The 26923-nt window shown below is 37.7% G+C and overlaps 1 protein-coding gene across 3 annotated transcripts; it reads right to left on the bottom strand.

Moving 5' to 3' along the window:
* Positions 1 to 239: 239 nt before the first annotated feature.
* GK5 (glycerol kinase 5) lies at positions 240 to 26923 on the bottom strand. 3 transcript variants are annotated; one of them, XM_075031754.1, is made up of 16 exons: positions 26580 to 26923; positions 25323 to 25416; positions 22153 to 22228; positions 21624 to 21717; positions 20525 to 20656; positions 18924 to 18999; positions 18183 to 18244; positions 18020 to 18093; positions 17624 to 17684; positions 16351 to 16477; positions 12895 to 12999; positions 10166 to 10251; positions 7125 to 7228; positions 5722 to 5781; positions 2765 to 2898; positions 242 to 1436 (listed from the first exon to the last, which is right to left on the bottom strand). In XM_075031754.1, exons 1-16 carry the CDS (start codon positions 26715 to 26717, stop codon positions 1300 to 1302), a joined length of 1560 nt encoding a protein of 519 aa, XP_074887855.1. In that variant the 5' UTR covers positions 26718 to 26923; the 3' UTR covers positions 242 to 1299. The 3 variants fall into 3 exon arrangements, with proteins under 3 accessions (XP_074887856.1, XP_074887855.1, XP_074887859.1); XM_075031755.1 differs by lacking the exon at positions 12895 to 12999 and having other exon boundaries at positions 240 to 1436; XM_075031758.1 differs by lacking the exons at positions 242 to 1436; positions 2765 to 2898 and adding an exon at positions 2911 to 5130.

Genomic DNA, 26923 nt, shown 5'->3' with positions numbered 1-26923 from the left:
ACAAAATAACAGAAGAATTAAAAAAATGGTATGTTAAACTAAGGGTGACAGACAAATGAGATCTAGTTTGAAGTACACCACAGCTAGAGTAGATGTGCCAAGTCAGAGTAGATGACTGTGAAAGAAACTGAGGGAATGGTGTATGATTTGACCTTCCATGTTTCAGCACAAGAAAAAGCGAATGATAGTTCTTTGGCCCTCTTCAGTAATATTAAATCTATAAACATTTATTTTCTCCAGTGCCCGTGGAACACAATCACCCACAGCTTGAATTTGATATTATTCTGAAATTAAGCTGTTTAATAATTTTACATTTTTGAAGCTGATTTACACATACTCCTGAGAAAATTATTGTAATTTAAGATTACTGATAAAGAAATACATAAGAATAATTAACTACACATTTCTTTAATTATAATTTATTTGTTTAAAAAATAGAAAAGTAATTCATAGCTTCAAAAATAGACTTTTGACCCCCCCCCTTTAGCTAATAATACTACTAGGATTTAACAATGGGCTTGAAAATACTAATGTTACAGATTTTTACAAGTTAGATAGCATACCTTCAACTACTTTTAATGTATTTGTATTAGCCATGCCAGGTAATATAGCTTTTGGTCTTTATAAAATTTTTAAAAATTGAGCTACAAGCTAGATAGGAACCATCAGCTATAAAAATCCTGATTATTTTTTTTTTTTTAATGGGGTACTGAAGGCCTACTTACTTTTGTATTTCATCTTAATTTAGTGCACAAAAATGTCATCACAGAGCTGGATCAAATACTTCCTTAGAAAGTCAACCAAAAGGTGGTAACAGGCTACTAATAAGAAAATATCTTTGTACACAATCAAGTTCATCACAACCCACCCCCCAACAATTGTTTTACGTTTCTTAGAAATGCCTAGGGAAGCGCATGTGCCTTTAACCCTTCCTTGATGATTAACATACCACATATATTAAAGATCCAAATGGAGGCAAGCTCCTCAGTAGAAAACTCATGATAGGAAAAAACTCCCTATCTCTAATACATGGTAGGATTCAAGCAGCTGGGCCACCCAAAGGAGGTCACTGAAGGGACACAAATGCTGCAGCTGGACTACAGCTGTCATAGGGATGATATGAAGGTTCATTATGGTGTGGTAAGTAATCTAGCAGCAGGGGGGTAACTGAAGTACTGTATAGTTTTATATATATACCATCACAAATTTCAGTTACAGTTTTTACTGTTCTGTTAATGTCAAGATTTTATAACCTTGAATTAAAACATTTTAATTCTTCTATAATTAAAATGTCAATTTCTACCAGCGTGGGGAGCATTTCATTGCTTGTAGCCAGGTATCCATAGCAGGTTTGTATTCCTCCAAGTCCTTCCGGGGCTCAAAAACTGCTTCTATTCGCCTTAGCTTCTTTAGTTGTTCTTTGTCAGTCCAAAATCCTATAAGCAGAAAGTTCATTCTGAAGCTCAACTGCAAATATGTTATTTCTGAGTTGTTTTAATTTATTTCCAAGCGATCCAAAGCAGAAACACAGTAAGAAATCATGACAGCTTTTCTTTACTCAACCAACAACTTTCTCAGAGGGAAGCATATTTTTAACATTGTGAAACTCCTTTCCAATAGCATCCACTTGTTTGGAATCCTGACAACAGCACATCTGCTTAACTGGGATGGTTTCCAAGGAACAGCTCTGGTACACTGAAGTTCCCTTAGGTTTCATCTACACTGTGCTTTCAGCTGCAGCTCCCTCTCAATGAAGAAGGGCCACAGAAACCAAGACTTAGCACTAGTTGCTTTCCTACCATCTTAAAAATTGCATAAATGGCAGACAACAGCTGGTGTTATGTATTCAGATTAATTTATGTTATTGAATCATTGTCTGTCAAGGGCTGCAGCTTTCTTGCAGTTTTAATTGCTGAGTAAGTCTTACCTGAGCATATCGTTTTTATCTTCCAGTTGTGTTATTTACTTATCAAAGCAATTTAATGAAGTTAATGAAAATTTATTTTGTAGACGGATATTAAGCAAAACCATTGAGAGTTTGTAGTTTTAAGTCTGGTTAATTATATAGAACAATTCTGTGTGAGTAGAGTTGGATTCTTTTTTCCTATTAATAATTTACTTTGTACTTCCATTGTGTTTATTTCTGTGAAAACCATGAAGAATAAAGACTCGGTTCACAGATGACAGGACACAGCTTCAGTAGGAATGACACAGCTGCACGTAAGCTTCCTCCTCACATGACGCATCCCCACTGAGCACCGCTCCAGGCAGTGCAAATATGGGAAGGGATGCAGAGTGTCTGGGTCAAGAAACAGGGAGGCAGCAAAGACAGGGTTCACTTCTTTCTTCTCCAGTAGTGTATCCTTCTGAATGTAAATGAATCTTACAAACATATACGCAGATACTTTTCCCATTAAACTCACTGTCACTATTCATTTATGTAAAACTAAACAAGCATACAACTGCTCAGCATATTGGGACATTGTGTTAGAAATACAAATAAAGTCCTTGATTTGGCTTATGTATGATGCTACCACCTGTTCTTTGGTCCATCAAATACCAGTACATGGGTACAAAGCACTATACAGAGAAACATGAACACTGCTTACCTTGGATTCCCACAAAAATGGCTAAAGTAATCCTTTGGAAAGTTTTTACAATTATTTGAAGTTATGCCCTGGTTTTGTCGTTTTTTTTTTTTCCTCTGTATTTACAAACATGCATTATGAAAGGAAAAACAAAACCCCTTTAAATGTATACATACCTGAAGCAAGGCCTGCTAGAAAAGCTGCACCAAGACTAGACATGTCTGCATTTGCAGGTTTTTCTATTTTCTTATTAATTAAATCTGAAGTCATCTGCATGACAAAACTATTATTACTGACACCTCCATCAGCTCTATAGGGAGAGGGGAAAAAGAAGTTAAAAAAATGCATTTAGTTCAAATGCTTATTGCCAACATTACTGAAAACAACTTCTAGGTTTTCACACCTATGCATAAATCTTCCTGTCACTCATGCACAAATGCATTTCCATTTTATGGGCAAATTTAGAGGCTGGCACAAGGTGCCTAAAGAAAAAAAGAATGCCTATAAACTGGGGGAGTAATGGTAGACAGACAGGGACATAGGACAGACACATTATCAAAAGCTTTGAAAGCTCTGTCTTCTAAAACTCTACATCATCCTGGTTGAAACATTAGGGTTTATAAGAGAACCTTCACATAGTTATCACCACAACATGACAATAGTCAAAACCATTACATTAAACAAACCCTTTCAAGTGTTCTCAGAACAGGAAAAGTACTTTTTTTCATTACTACCAAATGTTTGTACTAGTTAGCTAAAATGCCTTCACGGTTGCTTCTTTTTATGAGGAAGATGAGAATGAGGCTTCCATCTACCTATTTTCCCAATTGCATCATGTTGGAGACCCTTTTAATGGAGAAAGTTAGAACTTATCAATGCTGATCTTTAATCATCTGAGAGTGATTACTAGTGGTGCAAAGTAATCATTCTTGCAAACAAAAAATAACTGTAACAAAAAGCAATCTTTGAATTGTCATAGATTGGTTCGTTATGCTGTTGGACTCCAATACCAGCCAGGTATGGAGCTGTTCTGTCAAATGTGGTGTGGTAAAGACATCTACTGTTTATTACTATAGAAAGCGTTGGGTAATAAAACTCAATAGCTGCTTAGAAATCTTCAATATATGCCAGCTGAAATCTTCTATCCTACATGATGCCTCAGAAAACTTTTGCATAAACGTTTTGGCCGTTTCTGAAAGTAAAATCAGGAGACACTGCCTGATTGGTGATGTTACAGGGTTTTGCTTGTTTGTACAATTGTACATGCAGGGTTACCACCTCTGCACTACAGCATAAAAACCTTTAACTGGCAAGTCACTTTCTTAATGCCAGTGACATGTATTTTCCTTCTTCTGTAAAAATAAGACATCCATTTGATTCAAGTTACAAGGGGAAAAAAGAAAGAAAATTTTCAAATACTCAGTTTTACATTTAGCTGAATTTTGCTGCTAAATACTTTGAAGATTCAGTCTGTACAGTACATCTTCTAGCTCAAAGTTCCTACATGCCATTTGACTGGGGATGTGCTACTTCACAGAACAAGTAAATAGGTGACATTCCAGGACTCCAGGGATCACCAGGATCATCCTTGTAAAGGCTGCCGCAGACTGCTACAACGTAGGACGTGAGGACTAAAAATGAGGGTTCCTTCTCTGTGCTTTCCTTGACGATGTTGAGATGAAGCAAAGAGAAGTAATAGGAATGTAGAGGACTAATGAAAATGACAACTTTGTAGGAGCTTGTAGGAGCCAGAGACTGGGAAGAAACAAGGGATACAGGACAATAGCTAAAAAGGGAATGACCATGTTTATGGGATAAAAACAACAACGAAAAAATGAAAGTTAATGGATAGATACTACAGATGTGTGGACAAAAGGATGGGAGATCAGTTTACAACCCTACTGAAAAAATCCATTAAGTGTATCCCATCATCTTCTAATGCTTAATCCATAAGCTGAATTGCTACCGATCATAGTTAACTATTACAGTCACTATATGAAACAGCAATTTTATATTAATAGAACAGAATATAATCATACAATTTACAGTTTACATTACAATGTAAATGCGATCAGGATTCTATTATTCCCTAGGCAGTACTTCCACACTTCCCATTTTTTAATTTGCAGTCTTAACATGACTTCTCAAATTCTGGATGCAATTTTCTATGTAAAAAAGCTTCCTAAGGAATCAAAAATTCCAATACTTTTCATCTTTTCCTCTTCATTAAAACCCCAAGCCTGGCTGTTCCTTCATCTTTGCCTACTCTGTCCCAGTATGTGATGGAAGACAGAAACTTTTACCTCCCCCCACTTTGTACTTTCACTTTTCTTCCATTACTCAAAAGTCTGATTTTTCAACTGTCTCCATTTCTATTTCTTCCTTTGCAAGGGTATCAGGAAAAAAGCCACAAGCTCTCCTCGATGTTCTTGACCGTGGCATCACGATGACCCCTGGCTGCCAGAAGGAGAAATTCTGGAGAGCCTTCTCAGCGTGAGAGGGCTTGAGGCTTTAAGACAACTGGTGTGTTCAAGCAAAGTACCTACCAAAATATGCAACATAATTTTCCAGCAACGCATAATTCAGCTAAACTTTTTCAAGATGTTGTGAAAAGCATGTTCTAGGGATCACCATTACCTCACTAAATTTGATTTGCTTCTTCAAATATTGAAGCAAAACCAACGTCTTAACAATTGAATTGCAAAATTATTCTCCCTCTTTCCCTCACAAATAGATCTAGTTTTAACTTACATCTTCAAAAAATATTCAGTCCATGAGAGACCCAGGACAAAAAATTTCAGTATGGAAGAATGATAATAAAGGGTAAAAGACCTTTGTGGTAGGCATTGCTATATGCACTCTAGTGCTACCTGAAAACATGGATTTGCCTTTTTTACTAATTAGAGCAATTCATTACTCACCTACTGACAATCACTAATACCAACAGTTTAATTAAGAACCAACCCTTCTCTGGGTAGAATCTACTGCCACTTAAGTTACATTAACATTTGGCTTGGTAATCATCTATTTCTCAGCAGCAGAATTTTTACAGTAAGATAAAATGTGTAATAAAGTTCACGCCTATTTAAAATCAAACTTCCATATAACAAAACTACAAGTTAACGGAACTTACCGAATAGTTTGAAGAGGAATGCGTACCTTCTTCACAATGGTATCATAAAGCTGTTTGTTTCTTTAAAAAAATATTTAGTTGAATTAAGTATTATATATTCCATAAAGTGTTTCCAGTATTTACATAGTCAGAAAATAAAATACAGGGCAAAAAATGCCTCAGTTGTGTCAGAACTGCTGCAATAGCTAACAAGTTTATAGAATGCATAATTAAAAAGGAAAAAAAGACTGAAACTGGTCTTTGTTACACATCATTACGGAGGGACACGTATGGCTAAATCACAGCCCATTCTATAGCAAGTCACTGTAGAAGGTACATTTTTCCCATCTGAAATTGCTGTTAGGTTTCTACAAACAAGATGCAATTGTCAATGTAACAAGTGGTTTAGAGTGAGAAAAGTAGGCTGACAGAGTGTAAAACAGAGTTTATCCAACTGTTCTTTAAGGGGAACGTCTGAAGGCTGTAAGTTTGACTTGTTCTGAAACCATTTCATTTAATGCGAGAAAATCTAAACACAAAGAATCCCTACCCTTTTCTAGTTAGATATTTGAATGAGATAAGAGACCTGTTTTCAAGAGACCCATGCTTCAGTTCAGGAATTACTGCATCTCTTGTTCCTCTTACAAGTGCAGAAAAAAACCCATATGCATTGTTGCAGCAATTCAGAATGTTACCTTCCTCCAGACATCCTTTTTGCCTCTTTGCAGGAGGTTATTATGCCCAAAGCAGAGCTGATGACTAGATGAAAGGAATCATACCAGTGCTCCCTAATTGGCCACAGTGCAGTGTGAGCCAGGCTCAAACCATATTCAACTTCAGTTTGAGGCATGATGGGTGGGTTTGCAAGGCAGAACCAGTCTGTTCCACAGTGAGCTACTGATGTGGTATCATCAGTGACTAGCAGTAATATCTTTAACCTTGACAGTTAGATCTGGAACTTTTTGTCCATTCACATCTATAAAGATGTTTAAGATGCCTATTACCATGTTCTATAAAACACCAAAATTTCAAACTTTAGGCAAAGAGCTAATAGAAAACTTCCAGCTTCAGGGATACTTTAAACACAGCTGGAGTGGGCTACAGCTTCTGACAAAACACTGTCAGGAGAGTAAGGACAAACTTTAAACAGAAAACATTTTTAGAACATACAGAAAACAATGTATTTTAAGAATCTGTATGTGGTTACTTAATAACAAAAATTCTGAACTAAAAATATATACAAGTTTGTAAAGTGTTAAAGAAAAAAAAGGGAAGCAGCTAAAACTCCTTTTCAATGTAACAGTAATGGATTACTCTGATTTATATTTTACAAACTGCAGTAGTTCATGTATCCATTTAACACTGCTGGTGAAAATAAAAGCAAACATAAGAAAATATAAGCAAGATAATTAAGCAAACAGTACCTGAAAGCTACAGATTCCAATATAGCTCGTACAAGATGGCTTCTGGTAGTGGAAGGTTTCAGCCCCATGAAAGAGGCACATAAATATGGGTCATTCACAGAAACCTGCAGAGAAGATTTCACCACGAGTTCAGTGAATTGTATTTGTAGGCTTTTGAGAAAGGAGTCAAATAGTAAGAGAAAAAAAAATAACTTACGACAATTACAGGCAGCATAGTGAAAGAAGAAAATTGAAAACAATATGTAAGAGGTATATAGTGTTATCTCAGCTAACTCAGTGAACAGTTTAAATAGCTTCTTTCAACAGCAAAAGGTTTAAGTGACTTCTTGCCAATTTGACATACTAAATAACACTAATCTGTATGATTTCTCTTTAAAATACATATAGTGTACACTTTAAGTGTCTAGGACAGGGCACACTGATATTGCTCCTCTCTAGCAAGATTTCACACACACACCCACCCCTTTTTTTTATTTTTTTAAACACTCCTGAACTGCTGAAAGATGAACTGTCTTTTAAAAGAAGTAACACTGAAAAGGATGGTAATACTTTTTATTAGTTTATACTACAGCCTGTCATCAGTGACACTGATAAACAGACTCCAACTAAAAATCTAATGGTCACTACATTGTCTTTTTTTTGCAGGAGAACTAGAAGATTGATTGATGAATCCCATCCTCACCCCTCCACTCCTCTGACGAACTTTATCACAAAATATTAGTTTGCTGGTCTGTACCTGGTTTGTGACAATGTTAAATCTTATTTTCACTGTAGATAGTGATTTTTAAATTCAAACAATCCATTCTAGTTGTATTGTGCTAAATATCAATTATGACAATACTTACCAGAAGCCTGAATTTCATGCTTATAAAATACATACATACATATTTATAAAGTTAAGAAAACGCTTTCATATGTTAAAAACAATTTAAAAATGACCTATGGATAGATACACACAGCCAAAAGAAAAACTGGCATTTTGCAAAAGTTCCTAAATAGAAGAAACTTCTGCATTAAAGTCAAAGAAAATATTAAATTTTTTTTCCATATACAAGTACCCTTCCCATTCTAAGAATGGAACCACTTGTCCAGCCCAGTAGCATAATAAGGATTCACAGCTTCCAAGTTTACAGATTTTCATATACAAGATAACAAATAAAAAGTATAGACTTATATTCTACATAAGGGTGAGTATCCTGAAAGAATCAATCTTTAAAAAAAAAAGAAAAAAGTAGCAATGCATATATATATGCATACACCCCAAAGAAAAGTCCTAAGTTTTTGCTGTTACTATTAACCACAGCAAATTAAGCCTGGAAACCCCTGTCTGTTTCTAGCAGAACGAGTAAAAGGAAAAATTATTAATGTACATATTCACTCAATTTCAAATACACTTTCACAGCGATGCTCCTCTTGGTGCACTTCACCACAGCAGTAGAATCCGTAAGAAAGAAACTTGTTCTTATTGCCTTAATATGGTCGAGTAGACAAACATTTTACTCTGTGTAGGAAATCAACATATGAGCTTCATAAGAACCCTCCCTAACTACTATTATTCTGAGGTCTAAGAAACATTATAATAGAATCAATTTGTGTTAACATCTAGCCAGTGAAGCTAAAAAGACACACTACAGTCCCAGAAGTGTTGAACTCTGTTCATGTCCCTTTTCATACCATTTAATCCACTCAGTTTCTAAACTGATACAGATTCTGTTACTGTGAGGCTACTAAATAAGCACAGTCCACTGGAATAAACAGGGCTTTCAAAAGACAAAGAAATCCACATTGGTGGATACTGTTAGTGGTTACTAGATGTCACAGTTAAAGACAAATCTATTCTAAGTACAGCTTCTAAATTTGGACTGGGAGTATTAGAATTAGGGGAAAAAAGAGACTGAATCAATGTTTACCAAGAAGTTAGCAGGGGTTCCTTCTGGAGACAGCGTCAAGAAAGCGAGGGGCAGAAAAACCCACAAAATGAAACAAAAACTGAACAAACAAACAAGAAGTTTAACCAACATCTCTAGAACTTGAATATTAATAGAATTAAAGGTTCAAAAAAGCTTCAGACTAACATTTGTCTACCTCAGAATTCCTGTCTGCAAATATTGGAATTTGGCATGGCTCAACGCTTGCTTATTCATAGCACAATTACTCACAGTAAATGCTAAATGGAAGCATGTTGGCATAATCAAGCTCTATACCCCTAAAAATAGACCTAATGATTAGGGCAGCTGTTTAAGAGAAGGTAGCTGGGCCACCTGTAGAAGAAATGAAATTTTTCTTTGCCTTATTCCATTAACATACAGGACTTACACAAAAGTAAGGTTAAGGATGTTACTTTTCTTTAGAAAAAAACACTAGCCCTGGAAATGATCAGAGTATGGTAGAGCAATGAAGATCAAAAAACCCCAACAAACAAAACTTTTAGAAACACACAGAGAGATAAGTTGGTATACTTTCAAACCAATGAATTACTAAGACTTCTAAGAAAAAGGTCTACCATATTCAGTTTGATCATTCCCAGGAGAAGTGTCCAAGTACTACTAACTTTGCTTTTCATAACACCAGGACTTGCAATCTTGCTCATATTTAAGTACGTTTAAATACTTGGATGAATTGCAACCTACATCTTGAAAAGAGGCAGAATAAAATGAATCAGTTTAGAACAGTGCTTAGAAGTATTGTCTCAAGGCTCTGCCTGAGGCAGAAAAGCTATGGGATGGGTTTCTGTCTCTGCAGGCACTGCCCAAGTTACTGTGGGCAAGTCATTTAGTTTATCTGTCCCCCAGGTCTCCATTTGCAAAACGAAGTAATTTTCCTATTTTGTAGGGTTTTTCTCACGGCAGGCTGGTGTTTAACCATTCTGATACGACAATGATCTTCATATGTTGTGGTGAGGGACAGACAATAAGAACCCGAGTAGTACAGAATAAATACTGTGATAAGATGTAAATTGCTACCTTAAACAAGTAAAAGTTAAAATTTTAAATGGGTTATGAAAAATATATTCTCAATTATATTAATAATAATATTTTTACCTGAAAACCTGGAACAAAACAAACGCCTTGAGAATCAACAATACTCCGTGCCATTTTTGCCGTTTCATCTACATTGGTGAAAAGATCTGTAAAGACACGTAAGTCATATGCTTTTATTATTTACTTCAATTTCTTCATATGTTACTAAGAGACAAAAATCTAGAGTTAGACTATTTCCTTTTGTAATATGCTTGAACTACGTGTTCTAAGGAAAATAATCACTTCTCCTGTATTTCATGTCCATCAGTCACATTAAAAAAAAAACCAAAAAACTAATCAGATGAAGACTAAACTCAAAAGGATCCTCTTGTATCTGTTATGCTATAGCCTTTTAATCTTTGCATCCTGAAAGAGATCATTAGCTTTCCAAATAGACATAAACAGGAATTGAGAATGCTAACAATGGCACCCTAAGTATGCTAAAAACCTGTATTTGCAAAACATAAACCATGTTTTCTCCCCACAAAGATGTTGTTATTGTCAGCCCAAGCACCAAATGACTACTGAGAAAGTCCTTAATACACACCATGTTTTATCAGCACCCTTAATATTTTCACAAGTAACTGATACATAAATATAAATAAGGTAGGTCCTAGTATGACCTCTTCGATAGACACTACTTTTATACTCTGTCTAGCCATATGTCTCCTTACACAACTCTACAAACAACCCTCTTTAGCTAGTTCTGCACCCACATGCAATTCTTCTACTAACACCCATCTTCTGTAGTTTTAATAATGCCTTACATGGCCACATAACATCTTTTTACAGAAGACTATAGGTCTAAATGAGAGCTATTGCTCTTCTTGTCTAAAAAGCAAATTCTCCTATCAAAGATAAATTAGGTTAATCTAGCTCAATTTATCTTTGAAAAACCCATCTTGGTAACTTACCAGGAGTGTCAATTTACCTTTGAAACTTTCATAAATTTGTTTGAAAGCTTTGCATTCTACTGTGCCCAGACTAACAAGCCTAAATCACATCTTTTCCTTCTTATTGTATTTGCTATTACTGAACTATATCTAAAACCTCTATGCCAGGACAAAAAATGAAAAAATTAAGTAAGATTGACTTCACCTTGAAATTCCAGATACTATTTTTTCAAAATTCTTAAAATTGATCTAATCCCACTAAAAGAAGCGCATTAAATTAAATTTGTCTTGCTGCAGAAATTCCTATTTCCAACCCTTTACCACTATTACATGTCTCATCTTCATCCATGTTGAGCCTCACCATCCTTACTGAGGCCATTAGCTTACTTTGTGTTTTGGCCCAGTTCCTTCTGTAGAGCAAAAGTTTTACCCTTCTCTTTATTTGTAAAGCTGATAAGTTTCTAAATTCTGCTTCTCTACAATCATATTTCCAGAAAATAAAGGTCTTGCTTATTAGAGAGTTTAAAGCAGCATGCCTATTTTTTTATGTCCCTCTAAAACTTCCCCAGTTTTTGCCTGTGGTAACAACTGTAGGTCACGTCCATTTCACTACTGGCTAGCTAAAAATCCTTTATACTCTTGCTCTGCATATACCAGTATCATCCATTTTAAGTACTGCTAAGTTCCATATGGATAAGTATCCATTTAAAGTATGGAATTTGAAATAGTAAGCTTATATATGTACCACTGAATCTTCTATCTGCAGCACTGAACTGTGTATTGAATTGAGTAATTTCCTCAAAGCCTAGTGGCTGTTATTCTCTAGGCTCAGTCAAACATTGAACAATGAAGACCTGAGGACCAATCTGAGTCCTGCTTAGTTCTTAAGGGCACATACCTGAGCATGTGTATGCACACATGTACCAGAAGTTGACAACTTCAAGAAATGTGGAATTTTGTGGCAAGTTACGCTTCAGGAAAACCTTCCCCCGATAACCCAAGGTTTGAGACACTAATTCATGTTTTGCATCCCAGTAAAGGCGTACTAAATTTCCAAGTAAACCAGGTAAGCAGTCTATTAGAACACTCAGAACTGTTGTCCTATAAACAATCAGTGGTTTTGAACATCAACTACTACTGTGTTAGTATTTTGCTTAGTCTTTTATTAAACTGGAATGCAAATCTTTTCATTACATAACAGTCACAGCCAACAGGCACATTACTTCTATGTGAAGCAACATACACAACACCATTACTTTTAAAAATAAGGTTCTTCACGTTATTTTCACATAACTCAAACCTGTTACTAATTCCGAGATGTACAGCTAGAGATCTCTCAAAAGCATTACAGCATTTGTGGAATACTGCACTTAACAATCATGCTACCTAGATTTAATCGGTAGTCAATTTCTGTGCTTCTCCTCAACTAAAAATTCAAGTCCCAATACCCTAAAACAGCACGCATCTAACTTTAGACAGGTCTCCTTCACACCATTTCTATTCAGGTCTGGATACCAGCTTAAAAAAAACAAAAGAAGGCATCAGGAATTTTGTCATGCTCAAGAGAAAGCAAGTGAGGAGTAAATTGTTTCAGGAAAGTAAAAGCCTACACAGGTAGGAGGGTCTGAGAGGCAGAGTCTGAAGAAGAGATGATTGTGCAAACCAAACTCCCTGCAGTAAACACACTCAGCAAAGAACCTACTAATAAGACTGTGCATCTTCCACTGTCCAAAACATGTAGGCTAGTTTCTTCAATTATGGATAATAAACCCAAGGCCAGTAACAACGATAACCCCATAAAACAGTTTCTTAAGTAGTAATATATTTTACCCTCTATAAAATTAAAGAATGACTTACTTATATCCTGAGCCCACTTTATGGCAGTGCCAATGTCTGACATACAGCCTTCAGTTAAGTAAACAACTTCTTCCCCAATCTTCCAACCAATCAGTGGATACAGACCTTAATTATTTTCCATGAAACAAAACAAAACACCTAGTTCAATTAAATGTTTCCAGAAAAACATATACAAGCACCCTCCACAATAAACCCAACTAAAAAAAAAGTTTTTATTCAATTCCTTTACAGAATTCAAGCTAAAAAAAAAAAAAAAAAAAAAAAAAGAAGTCACTGATAGAGGTTAAACATATTGTTTAAATATTTAGTGATGGCATTACAAGAGACTTGAACAACAGCTTGTTAAACCAAAGTTAACCTAAAAAAAATCCCAAAACACTATCAAATTACAAAATAACCCTCCTTAAACTAAAGAGAAGAGCTATCTGCAATTACTTTTTTTTTTTTTTTTAGCATGATAAGAGATTGTATATACTTAAAAATGTATCAATGTTTTCCTATTTGTTTTAAATCCACCTAATTTTCCCTAACGGTTTCCCCAAAACATAAAACATGAAGGCTGGGCTTTCAGACGGGAAGCACAAACATTAAAACAGACATATACACCAAAAAAAAAAAAAAAAAAAAAAAAAAAAAGGCAACGCAAACTTAGAACATAGGTCTTATTCTTAGAAGAGGATGAAAGTGATACACTTTTTTATTCCTTTTTCAATATGCAATGCTTCCTCACATAGAAAGCAAAAACGAAAACAAGTTTCACAATTTGCCCATCTTTGTCCCCCACAAAGGCTACTGACAGTTAGCTATATCATTTTACCTGTATGTTTCCCTAATGTGAAAAACAAAAGAAACACCCAAACTGATTAAAAATATTTGGTGACATATTTTGGCTGTAATTACAAAAGATTAGCACTTCTATGGTTCACATTATGGGATCTGCAGGAAGTTATGATTTCCACCAAATAGTTTTGGCTTTGCAGTGACTCAAAACAAAATTCAATTACTTTGAAATTTTTTTTCCTTTTCCCTCAGAAGAAAGGCAGAAATACATAGGGCAAACACTGTTAGTTTATTTGAAAACACAGTACAGCACCTTTCAAAGAGCTGTCTGCTTGAAGGTACTAGCACATTAGAAATAAACTGCCAATAATGAGGATAAACCTGATGATTTGTTCTCCCCCTTGCTCCCCCATGGATATGTTGAAACATTAACAAAGAAAAGAGAGACACACTACTTAAAACAGTCAGTGTGAACACAAAGACCTTCTTGTTTGATATTTATATTAGTAAGAACATAGCACAAAAGTCCTGCAGAGTACTGCTTTTAATACTAAAGCAAAAAGACTTTGTTAACTAGCTGAACAGTAGATGTTCTCCAGCACTGCAGCTGGACAAATGGTTTTTCAGGTCACTTGGTAAGACCCTAAGCATTCAGTGGCCACTGCAATAAAAACTTCACCCAACCCAAGTACGGTAACTGTTGGAGTGAAGAAAGCACCCAGGCTTTATGGGATGCTGCTCAGGACTCAAGAGATCATGGGTAATGCAACAAAGGTACATGAGTCCCAATAACTAAAGGACCAGAAAAGCATCAGAAGGATCTAGGGATTCTCTCTGCTTTCTCAAGGTGACTCTGCTGATATACAGAAGTGTGGCTCACAGAATCATCTCCAGTTTGCTTGCCTGTGTCCAAAGAGTGGCATGGTAGTACTAGTGCAATTGTGGAAACTTGGGTTAGTGCTGGAGGCACTCTGGTGCTTACAATGGAAAACAATCAGGAGCACCTGTTTAAAGTTTGTATTTGTCTCTTGAAAAAGTGATATACATATCTCCAGATCATTGGTGCAGGTCCCCCTTACAATCTTTATTTTCTACCAAAGGTGAAGCTGCAAAGAATCAAGACCAAACAATTCATTGCACCAGAAGTCCTAGAGAAGGACAGTTAATTAGGGACAGAGAAGTCTCTCACGTGACCTTCTTAAAAATGCTCACATCAGAATCTCTAGTAGCTTGAGATAGTTTACCTCTAGGGAACGGATCGACATGACATTTGGCATGATCAGAGTTACTAAGAACTATCAGACTGCCAGAGAGATAAGACTTTAAATCTATACAACGTACTTCCATCACTGAATTGTGAGAAGTGTTGTTCTTGGAAGAAACCATTTTATTTTTTTTTAAACTGTCACATATAGCAACTAAATGTAGACCAGAAACTAGAACAGAAGCTAACGAATAGCTCGCACAGGGATGCTATAGGGATTCATCTTGCAGTCTTAAATACATATGTCAACTTTAAAGATTGAACACATCACATTTCATGCCCAGGGCACTGAGAAAGCTATGTACTTAACTTGTCCTACTAAGAAAGCTATGTACTTAACTTGTCCTACTAACCATACCACATGACAGCCAAAAAACATAGGGAAAATAATTTTAACATAAATAACAGCCTAACGCATAAAAGTTTCACAGCACTGCCTTAAAGATTTCAGCTCCTACTGGATCGCAATAGCTAAATATTTTCTTAAAAGGAAACAAACAGAAAAACCTTACAGCATCTTTTTGCCATTACATTTCCACAGACTACATACATACATTTTCCTAAGTAAAAGTATCACCATAATGACATCATTAATTAGCCTAAAAAGGATTTGCATTCATAGGGAATTCAATGTCTATGCTATTCAGTTCTGACACATCTCGTGTATTTGCCAAGGTCCTTCCAGACTTTATCATCTGGAATTCTCCTTAGCATACTGCTGTCGTCCTCCCCAGCCCCATCCCTCCCATTTTAAATTGTAGGCTTCCTAAAGTTACTAACTCTAAAAATCCGTCAGAGAGAAACCGTGCAAGCAAATTTACTTCAGTATTGTCCGTTGCTCTCTTGACAAATAGCCATCTATGACAAACTAACAAGCTTGACAGATCACAAAAACGTTCAGAAAAACAAAGTTTTAAAGACTAGAAACATACTGGGGAGCCCATTTCTAGTATTTTAGAAGAAAAGTAATAATTGCTAATCCTGCATTATCTCACTGCAGGTACTTCAAAGCATAAGGGTTCGAGGAGGAACTTGCAGCGATCCACTGGAACATTTTGATGTGAGAAGCCAGAGGAACAATCCCCTTTTTCTCTATTCCTGTACTGTATAATACTGCTATTAAGAAGAACAGGTGAAGAAAAACAAAAAAAAAATAAAAAAAAAATGGAGGGATGCAGACATAATTACTAGTGATGTTACTTAAATTATCTTCTTGAGAAGCGTATTTCAGGATAACCATTTCTAATAAAAAATTTCCACAGCCTTCTGTTCTGAAAACACTTTCAATCTGTTTTTCTACACCTAAAGACAGAAGGAAAAGCATAGCCCTGTTTTATTCCTTTTTGTACCCTCATCATTAACAGCTGTCAAGTAACATGAAGTACTCTAAAACAAAAATTTCACTATCTTACCTCTCCGTGATGCAAAGAGATGCTCTCCAGTATTCACACTCCAGAAACCACCTGTTCCCATTGTCAGTTTAACATCTCCTGGGTGAAAGCAGCATTCTCCAAACATAGCTGACTGCTGATCTGCTACCTGGCATACCAACAAAAACAATACAGTAAGTTAGGTACCAACTACCCACCTACAATGCTGCTGGATTTTAAAATATCATTGCAAAGACTTCAGAGTTCTGAATACAAATAACCATTTAAAAAGGAACTGAGCATTAAGAAAGGACTCATATACAGTTTCTTAAGTATTTGCAGGCCATTCCAACAGTCGGATTTATGACTAGAATCAAATTACACCAGGTTTGGGCACAATGTGAACGCCTGTAGCATTGGCTGCAACACTGAAAAATATGTTATGGAAACAAAAGAAATATTTTATGTTTTAGTATTTGACAAGGATAAACAGGGCATTTGCAATCCCAGGGAGCAGAACAGAGTAGCTTGGCTTGAATTCCTCTTCCACAAATAGAAAGTTGAAGTATGAGGTCTCACCTTCCTTTTTCCCTGCTACCTCTCCCGTACCAAATTATTCCACGCTCAATTTTTCAACAATAATGATGGTTATTAAATGTATTTACTTGTGTTTGTGCCTTCATGAAACAGTAAATTTACAGATAAATTGAGTCTATAGTTCTTTAAAAATAGCAGGAAAAATTCATGTTAGCTAGGTGACATTTTTTCCATTTAGCTCAATTCAAGCAGATTTTTCTACAAGTCATCACTTGACAAAAAAAACGGGGTTTTCTTATCCAAATCCTAACTACTGAGGCAAGAACACGTTGTTCACCATTCATTTTTAGTCAAAAAAAAAGAAATACAAGGTACCCCAAGTGGATCTATTGTGTAGAGTCTTACTGAAGTCAAGCCAGAATGGACCTCATTGCACAACTTCATATAGAACAACTGATTTTAAGCCAGAGAGACACATTACCAGAGCTCAGAGCAGAACGCAGCTCTGTTAAGTCCCACATTCAGTGCTTAATCATTTGGTCGTCTAACCTTAATGGACCTCAACCTCTAGAAATCCCTTCCTGTTCCTCTCTCCTCCTTTCCCCCTAAGGCTGTACACTGAGTTTTTGGAGAAAAATTCAACAACCAATTCTACTGTAGTTAAGTCACAGAGAAGGAATAAAAAATACTTACTAAACAAGCAAGTATTAAATCAAAGCTAGATAAAAAAAACTAGGTACAAATATACAGATTTAAGTAAGAACACATTTGCACTCACCACTGCCATTATTGGAATAGGTACCCCAAATATTTCAGAGTCAGCTGATCCAAAGTTGAAGCTTAAAACAAATGTTATGGAGAAACATCACAACACTAAATTGACCTTTTTGGTACAATGAAATCCAGATACATAAGGCCTGGGTCTGCATCGTATATGAAAGGTAACGCTATCAATTAGTTTTAAAGAAAGCACTAAAAATATCACTTAAAGAAATAGTGATAGTAAAAGTAAAGTTTTGCATGTAGTGTTAAAAAAGTACATCTGCATATAAAAATAATTTAATTTTATTGGTGTTTCTATATATTACTTTGCCTGTGCAGATTATGTAGTATTTTTCTAAAGGCAATTAACTTAACAGTTATCATATTCTTTTGAATATGCCTTCATATTTACCTTGTGTCTTTCACTGGTGGATAAATAGACATTGGAATAGAAAGTAAATTACACAAAGTGGGGTTCCAACATTTCTGAAATAATATGGAAAAAAGTAGAACTGTCAGTAACTCTCTCAGAAGCACAATAAATAGCAACAACATTTTTTTGGAACAGCACATACCGTAAAGGGTTCAAAAACGCCTGTAGCACTGGCATTTGAGTAATCTGTCGCATACACAGAACCTAGGATAAAGAAAAAAGAACAAAGTAAGATTTTAGATATACAAATATTTAAAAGTAATGTTAAACATACTTTTTCTTTAAACATTTCAGTGGCTCCCATGAAATATAAACTGAGCGTCTATAGGCAAAGTCACAACAATACAATGAGCACACAAACCTCACCTGCTGCTCACTATAATGTATATGTATTAATTACCTTATTGTACCCTCATGAAATTGGCTAGAAGAGAGATGGTACTTTTGACAACATGTACTGCACTGACTGCATAACTGTCCATCGTAATATATCCAACTGCTCAGGCATTAGGCCTCAAGACAGAAACCTGTAATTCTTCCACATTTTTAACAATTCTTTGTTCTTTTGCTTTCACAGGTACTTTTCTTCAATCAAGGCCAGTTAGTTCTGGTAGTCCTCTTTAAATCTTAAATGCTTAAAAGGTTGATTACACCGAATAATTATTTCCCTTTCTGACCAACATTCCAGGCAGACCCAAAGAATAATTAATTCAGATTATTTTTTTTTTAAACAGTAAATATATTACAATATTCATCAATTATAAAAACGCACAGATTTCCAAAAAAGTATTTGAATTCTGGGATGTATCAATGACAGTCATAAACAACATCACTTAGACTCCAGCATGTTTTATTAATATTTAAGAGGAACTGTAGCATTCACCTTTAGTCAGTCTGTACAGTAACCATGTGTCAACTGTTCCAAAGCAGCAGTTATTTTTTTTGGCAGCTTCTTCAGCCTGGGAATAAATATACATACAAAAGAAGTATTTACAACTGGGTACAATAAAGGGGAACGTATTTCCTGATTCCTTTTCTCATTTTCTTCATGGTTAATGATAATGTCCCCAGAAAATAAGTCTCTGATTGCCAATTTTTCTTCTAAAAAGGGCAAGCTGGCTATATAAGTAATATTATCCTACAGTTCATGCTCCTAACAGAGAATAAGCACAGTTTCTTACAGTTGCTACTAAGGAAAGAAAAGCAATTAATCTTATACTGTAGTGGCATCAGAACGTTAAGGGGGGAAACTTTATAGTCGCAATTTTAACAGTGGTGAAGGAGTGGTGAATAAAGAAAACAAGGTCCTGCACACAGCACTTAAATAAAAAATGAACAGAAATAGAATAAATAAGTGTATTTTACAGTATGTGCTTGACAACAATAAGGACAGAGCCATTGTTTTCTGGTTTATGATGTCTGTAAAGAGTTCAAATTCAGGTTTCATCTAATTTCTAACTGATGTGTACAACTACAGAATTCATAAAAAGAACATACAAACTAATTCACTCAAAACATGACTGAATACATTACTCTCTGTAATTAAGAACCATGAATTTTTGAGCTTCTTGATTTGATAGCCACATATTTTAAGTATCAGTGCCTGACAAAATGTGAGAGAACGTTCATCTCTCACTGAAAACTCAGCAGCTGCATAACCTTCAATTCCATAATCCTCCAAATTCACACCTCACAATTTCAACAAGTCCAACCAAAACATGCCAGTAAAAAATTATACTTGACCTTCTCAATAGTTCATTTTGTGACAGAAAATACCAGACAAAACTCAAAAGATTTTGGGGTTTCTTTACACAGGATAGAAAATAAATGATAACCATTTTCTTCAAAAATAACTTGAAAATTAACATAGAAAATAAGATTACTGAAGTTATAAATACAATAGGAAGAAAGAAGAAAAATGGTAAGGATGAGAGCAAAGCATGTGGCACCAAATAGCTCAGTGCTCAGTAGTCCATGAGATTATTCCAGCACAACTTATTTTATATGTATTTTCCAATTTACGCTACAACAAAATGCAAAATAATTTGCAGTGTTTGATTGTCCAGTACAACATTATTTGTGAAACTGTAAACACTGGAATAATGCAAAGTGGAAAGATAAAGAGTGCCAGCTGAAAATAAATAAAATTGTCATGCAAAACTAGAGTGCAAACAACTTTAAAACAAAAGTACAATTACTAATTGTGTAATTATATCAAGTGAAATAAGGTGATTTGATTATGTTTCTTATGCATGGAAAACTTTTTACTACTACACATTTCCAGAACCAGAGGAAAAAGTTGTATAAACATGCATAGATAATTAGGTAGACAGGCTTTGAACATTAACACAGATAAAAGTCTTTCATTCTGGTTCTTCTCAGAAGAAGAACAAGCAAGACAAAACTGAAGAGGTTATAACCAATTGAAGTCACTAGCTATTATTATGACTTAAAACAGCTGTTATTTTTCCCTTTCCAGCTTACCTCATGTATGTTTTTAAAAACCCATGACAACTTCATAGAAGTTTGTTGTGTTGAAAAAGTAAGAAAACTTGGTGCCAAGTATCGATCATTCCCAGTCAAGAAATGAAGCACTGTAAAAATAACATGGACTACCTGTGCCAAAAGAAAACAGTTACTTAATTTTTAATCTCCCTTTAAAGGTTTCTGATCAATTACCGTTAAAGGATGACAACACAGATGAAAGCTGCTGACATGAGATTAGATTCAGAAAGCTAAAATGCTGTTAGAGAATCCTTACATAGGATTTCAACAGATAGCCATCCCACAACAAATAGCACAGTAAAGAGCAGCTGCACTAAGCAAGTCTGTTTTACTGACTTCTACTGGGACTGATAGAGACTGCTCTGCCTTACGAAGAGAGGTCACCTGTATGAGCACAATGCATGATGCGGTTGACAGCATTACGTACTGTTATTCCAGTGAAAGTTGTCCTACAGTAGACAGGCTCAATCATTTTTTAATAGATGAACCAAATTTAATCATTAATTAAGTTTTCATTTACAAAAGAAATGAGTGGCAAACCCAAGAATTTAACTTATTGTGAGTGTGTCAGTTAGTTTCCACTTACAGGAAAAGTAACTTCAGTTTTTCCACTTAGAGCAAATCTTTCTCTTCTAAAGGTATGAAGCACAAGCCATGAGTACCATAAAATGTACCATCTATACAGAATCTGAGCAAAGAGTACGTAAAAAAAAAAAACCTAACCAAAACCAAACAAAAAACCCAAACCACTGCCAACCAAGAACTACCTACATCCAAAAATTATGCTGTAGCAAGTGTTAAAATGCAACATTTTAATACAACAGAGACTAAAAAGTAACACAATGCAAGCTAGACCTACAGATTATCTTTTCCCATAATTAATTACCTTCAGGCTATCAGTACTGCATTTTTTTCTTGGTACCATCTTCCATGCTAATCCTGCTCAGTTAAATGTTTTTAGGCCACAGCATGCCATATTAACAGGACACTTTCAGTATTTCATATATTGCCCTTATTCTTCATAAAAATGAAACAGTTCTAATATGTCCAAGCAGTATCTAGCTTAGCACAGTTTTACCTTCAGCAAAAGGGACTTATTCCAGGAATTCACAAGTTCAGCACTTCTTAAGTCTTGCCAACTTATGAAATTATGAAAAGGTTTCCCTGTCCTCCTGAAAAACAGCATTTGAATGTTCCCATTTAAAACTACAGAACATACACTGCCCAAAAAATTCAACATCATTCACCATTTCCAATCAGGACACTTAACACTAGGTCAATTCCTAAAGTAAGTGCATATCCTCCTGGTGAATTTGAGGAATTAGTAATAGGCACATTTTGAGTGTGAGACTTCTCACCAGAATTAAAAAATATGTATGCATTCATCTCTTCCAAAGTACTAAGAACAAAACAAAAAGGACATATGCTTATAAACTGTTCTGAAATGCTGTAAGGTGTGGCTGTGCAAACACAAGAGAACATGAGTGACCATCATTTGTTGCTTTCAGGTGACTTGACCGAGTTCAACATTTCTACAGTCTGCTTCCATCCAGTCTATGAACACAAATGAATACAAGTTCATTTTAAACAACACACAATATACATACTTGTGCCACGTAATGAAAGTTGCTCTCTGTGTTGAGATGCCAAGACCAGCTATTTGCCTCATGTGAAGTCCCGCAGCTAAAAACCAAAAAACAAACCATGTACAAAAAAGCATTTCTTTCAAGAAACAAACAAAAATACAACTTCTCCAATATAACTATAAAATCTATGGAATACTTAGGAAATTAACAATTTAAGAGAATATAAATCTCTACAGACTGCTCAACTAAGTGGCCAGAACAATGAACTATTAGAGAACTCAGAGTCAGACAACTGATTCCAAAGCACATAAATAAACCTATGTATTTTACAAAAGCAGTTGTGGCACACTGACCTTTTCCACCTTCTGAAAAGCCTGTTGACACTTTACTTGAACAATCCTGAAGACAGGCAGGCAGATTATATATGCCTATATAATCAACTAAAATATGTATTTCACATGGATAAATGTGAATGAAAGCACAAACAGAAGAAGTACCTTTACAAACTTATGGAAAGAAATTCCATCAAGAAACAAAACTAGATTGATTCTGTAGGCAGTAAAGAGATTAATACCAATATACCATGATTTTTTACATCACTTTGATAATGACATGTTTCAGCTTAAATATTCATTAAGCAATCTTTCAAAATTCATAAGAACAAATTTGCTTAAATCACATATAACTGAATGCAAAGTACAATTCAAATTCAGAAGTATAAAAAAAATGCACATTTGGGTATATACCAATTTTGCTGTTAAACCTTACCTTCAAATAACTGTTACAGAACATTTTTTCTAATATATATAACCATAAATCATTAAATATGTCTACAGCTATTTTTAAAGCAGCTCTGGTCAGCTTCCCAAGTACCTCCATGCATAATTCCAGAAGCCAAATTATATGAAAAAAATATACACTAAGAAATTCCACTTCAATGACAAACTACCTATTTTGTCCAAAGTACTGTTACTCTGAAGGGCTCTCAATCCCACTACTTTAACAAATCACAGGTTAAGTATGTCCTGCTCATACGTATTCTGATGTTAACTTTCATGCGCAAAATTACTCATTTGCATAAGTATATACTGCAGACTCTACAACCAACAGCCTCTGAGTGACAATTACAGAAGGAGTTTCACAGAGAAAGGGCATGTCTTGCTCTGCCAACCTCTACACGTGCTTCTGGCCCTTATACTGGTCCTTGCATTCATGCAGGCAGTGCCATCAAGGCCCTCAATCAGATGAAAATTAAATCAGTGCTTTCGCAAGGCTACCTGCTCCAACTGCCTGCACAAGTGGTGCTGGCAGCAGGAGCGTACAAGAGGACGACCTGGGAGTGGGTGGCTTGAGAACAGCAGTATTTCTTTTTCAGTAGCAGTTGAGTCTAAACTGAAGACAAAGACATACCAGTACTGCCACAGCTCACTAAGGATTAGTGGCATGTGTTACTCCTCCCCATCTCTACAACCTGCATGCTCCCACCACTTTCCTTGTGTCAACTCCTCATGCTCTCTAGACCCCTATTTGAATAGAGCTAATTTCCATTAAAGAGAAGCACAGAAGAGAAGACAAACACAGGTTTTTTTCAGCTAAGCTGTCTCCTGGAAGGGTTGAACTAGTACCAGAGCAAGAGAGAGGGGTGGGACCATGCAGCCAGATGCAGTTTCCACCTTTAGGTAGTACTGAACTACATCAGCCCATTCACCTGCACATGGAATCACATGTCTCAGCTCCACTAGTCCTGTAAACTGAAGTGCTCCTATGCCTTCTTCCTGCTTCCAGACAGTCACTCCTGCCCCTGCTACCACACCCTCTCTTGTGCTGGCACAAACATTGGTGAAGCTCTGCTGGCATAACAGCCACACAGTGATTTGATTCAGGAAACTCCTCTGGACTTGAAACAACCCTGTAAAAAGGAGGGTGGGACTGCTTCTTTTGACAGTAGCGTGGGCTTATGCTCACTTACGTTACACAACCATTTAAAAGTGACTTGCCAACAGTGCACACAGCCTGGCCAGAAGAAAAGCTTCCCCTTTTAAAACTAGCTGAAAAATCCTGCTTCCTGATTTTCCCCACAGAATGCGAGAGGAGGAAACTAGTAAGGTCTTTAGGGGTTGAGGTGGCATTGCTGTTCTTGTGACAGAACAGTTGTGGCTGCTGAGAAAACAGACCGAGAGCCCAAAATAATCAGCTGCAGCTTGTACCTGCTAAAAGTTACTTTCCCTGTCCCCTAGGCTGCCTTCCAATGAAGGGACAAGAGCAGTTTTGCCTTGAGCCAGGCTTGGAGACAGAGCAACACTTGGAGACCAAACTGCAACAAGGGCTGAATCAGACAAGCTTCAGGCACTGAATGAAAGAGTATGATGCACATACACATGACAAGGAGGCTGGGCCACTGTGAGAAAGCAAGCTGGGGTGCACTTGACAGGTCCACAGCATCAGCATGGCACAGAAGGTGATCCATGCTGGATTACAGAATGCTGGAGCTGGTATAATGGGAAAGCTGTGGGAGTTGTAGAGGGTAAGTGCACAGTTAGAGTAGCATCCAGAAAAGGCTGGGGGATAGGAGGAGAAATGAACATCAGAAGTCTGGCAGAAAAGGGAGTTGTGTGTGTTTAGTGGGTGGAGTACTAGGAAATTTTAGGCAAGTACAAATAGAAAAGAGCAATAATACAGAAATCGGATGGTAAGAACTGTTTGTAGTTTGAAAGGGAAAAGCAGGAATATCAGGCTGTAATCGAGCGAGCGCAACTATGCAGCATCCTGCTTTCGTTCTCTCACTGACATTGATACACACAAAGCGGCAGTAGAATAATGGGCAATCAGAAGGGTAAACAAGCCTACTCTGTTTGTACACAGAACCATCCGGAAGAAGGAACACAGACACTGGGGAAGGATACATATACAAAAAGCTGGAGGAACAAGGTGCTGTCACTGATGTAAATCGAGCATGCACACTGCTTCTGGTTCTACTTCAATCCTAATCTGGTCCCACTGAAAGGGAAAAAGCAACTGAAGTGTTCTATTTTACATAATGATTGAACAGGCCTTCAAGCATGTTGTAGACCTGTACTCAGTGATGACTTTTCAGTACCTTTTCAAAAATAAGTAATCTTATTATCTAGTTATCTAACTTTACTAATTTTGAGGAAAAATTCATTAGCTTCTCAAACTTTATAAGCTGTTACCTTGTACAGCCTCTTTTATTACACCAACAAACTGACTCCACAGCACTTCAGGATCTAATTCAACCCAGCCAGGATGAGGATAAAGCGATTCCACCTGTTCACAAAAGACATGGAGCACTGTTATGATCCCTAGCTCACAGAAACCAGTGTTCCTACGAAAGTTTGTGCAAATACATTTGGTTTTGCTTTTTTCTTGTTCTTAGTTTTCTGAATCTACTGCAAGAGGAGAAAAAACAGTGTTTGTCACTTTTAAAACATGGTTGAACGTGGGTATGTGATCTCTAGAAGCCCAAGCCCCCAGGAACTGGGGAGCCTGTAAACCCCTTTCAGCGCTCCAAACTGGAAACTGCGTTTCTCAGGCAGCCTTTTGGCTCCGCTGATGAACTCCGACGTGGATGCCCCTGAGCAGCTCACTAGCAGCGCAGCACAGCGGGCCAGGGATCACCCACCAGATGGCTTCCAGTGAGAGGATCAGCTCCAATGAAAATATCCCCCTCCATTTCTGAGAATCCCTCGGATTTCTTACGCTTCTCCTCACTGCAACCTTTTCAATGCAATAGCTAACAATAAAAAAGTTAATTCTGGAGATCGTCTTAATCCCAAAATCACGAGCCACGCAAACTAAAAGCAGCCTGAAATCCATGTTCCAAAGTTAACACTTTTCTATGCAGCGCTGTTAGATAAACGGTTTACGTGTGTAAGCGCAAGCACTAGGCACGTCTCGGCTACACGCTACTAAGAAAAGGCGTTTTGTCTGGAGAGGGATTAGTCAATTAGCCACTAAAGCGAAGGCAGCGGGGAAAGACGGGCGGGAGGAAGCGCTGGGGGGTAACGGGGCGAGCGCAACGGTGGCGTATCCCCGCGCGGCTCCCAACTGGGCTGGGGGTTTCCTTTCCCCCAGGCCGGTCCGAGGGCCCTCGGGAAGCCGTCCCGCTCCCACACGGCTCAGGGGATGCCCGCGCAGCGGGAAAGGCCAAGCTGGGTGCGCGCCTGCAAACGCTGCCCGTGCCGAGCCCCGAACCGCGCCCCGCCCGGGCAACCCGCCGCCTCCCGGGACCCCGCCGCAGGGCCGAGGGAGCCGGAGACCCGCAGTCAAAACCGCCCGGCGCTCGGGGGAGAGCAGGCGCCCGCCTGCCGGCGACGGCTCTCACGGCAAACGCCGCCTCAGGCTGCCCCCTCGCCCGCCGAGTCCCGCCGCTCTCGCCCGGGGGAGGGCGACCGCGCTGCCCGGCCCGGCGGCGCCTCCTCCTGATTCACCTTCCTCCAGCCGGAACCTCTGACCGCGGCCGCCCGGTCATAGACGTGGCACTTCACCACCGTGCTGCCCACGTCCACCCCCACCACGTACCGCGCGGGGGCGGCGGCGGCACCGCTCTCCTGCCGCCCGCAGGGCATCGCCAGCCGCGGGCCCCGGCGCGCAGGGATCGCCGAGTGCGGTCCGGCCGGCCGCCGCCCGCCACAAAACCTCCGCCCCGCCGCGGAGGCGGGCGGCCGGCCGGCCTATAGGCTCGGGGAGCGGCGGTGCTCGGCGGGACGACAGGTGACGCCCGCCGCCGGGGGTGGGCCTCGGGGCGGCCTCCGCAGGCCCCGGCGCAGAGAGG

The sequence above is a fragment of the Buteo buteo genome, chromosome 7 (assembly GCF_964188355.1).
Source record: "Buteo buteo chromosome 7, bButBut1.hap1.1, whole genome shotgun sequence".
Classification (NCBI taxonomy): Eukaryota; Metazoa; Chordata; class Aves; order Accipitriformes; family Accipitridae; genus Buteo; species Buteo buteo.
Note: the sequence above shows the minus strand (reverse complement) of the source record. Positions and strands in the feature narration are given on the sequence as shown.

What these genes read in the sequence shown, in the direction of transcription:
- GK5 (XM_075031754.1), bottom strand. Translation starts at nt 26,717, where the DNA reads ATGCCCTGCGGGCGGCAGGAGAGCGGTGCCGCCGCCGCCCCCGCGCGG. An exon ending in AATAAAAGAGGCTGTACAAG is followed by an intron (nt 22,229 to 25,322) that starts GTAACAGCTTAT and finishes TTTGGTTTTTAG; the next exon opens with CTGCGGGACTTCACATGAGG. An exon ending in GCGTTTTTGAACCCTTTACG is followed by an intron (nt 18,094 to 18,182) that starts GTATGTGCTGTT and finishes ATATTATTTCAG; the next exon opens with AAATGTTGGAACCCCACTTT.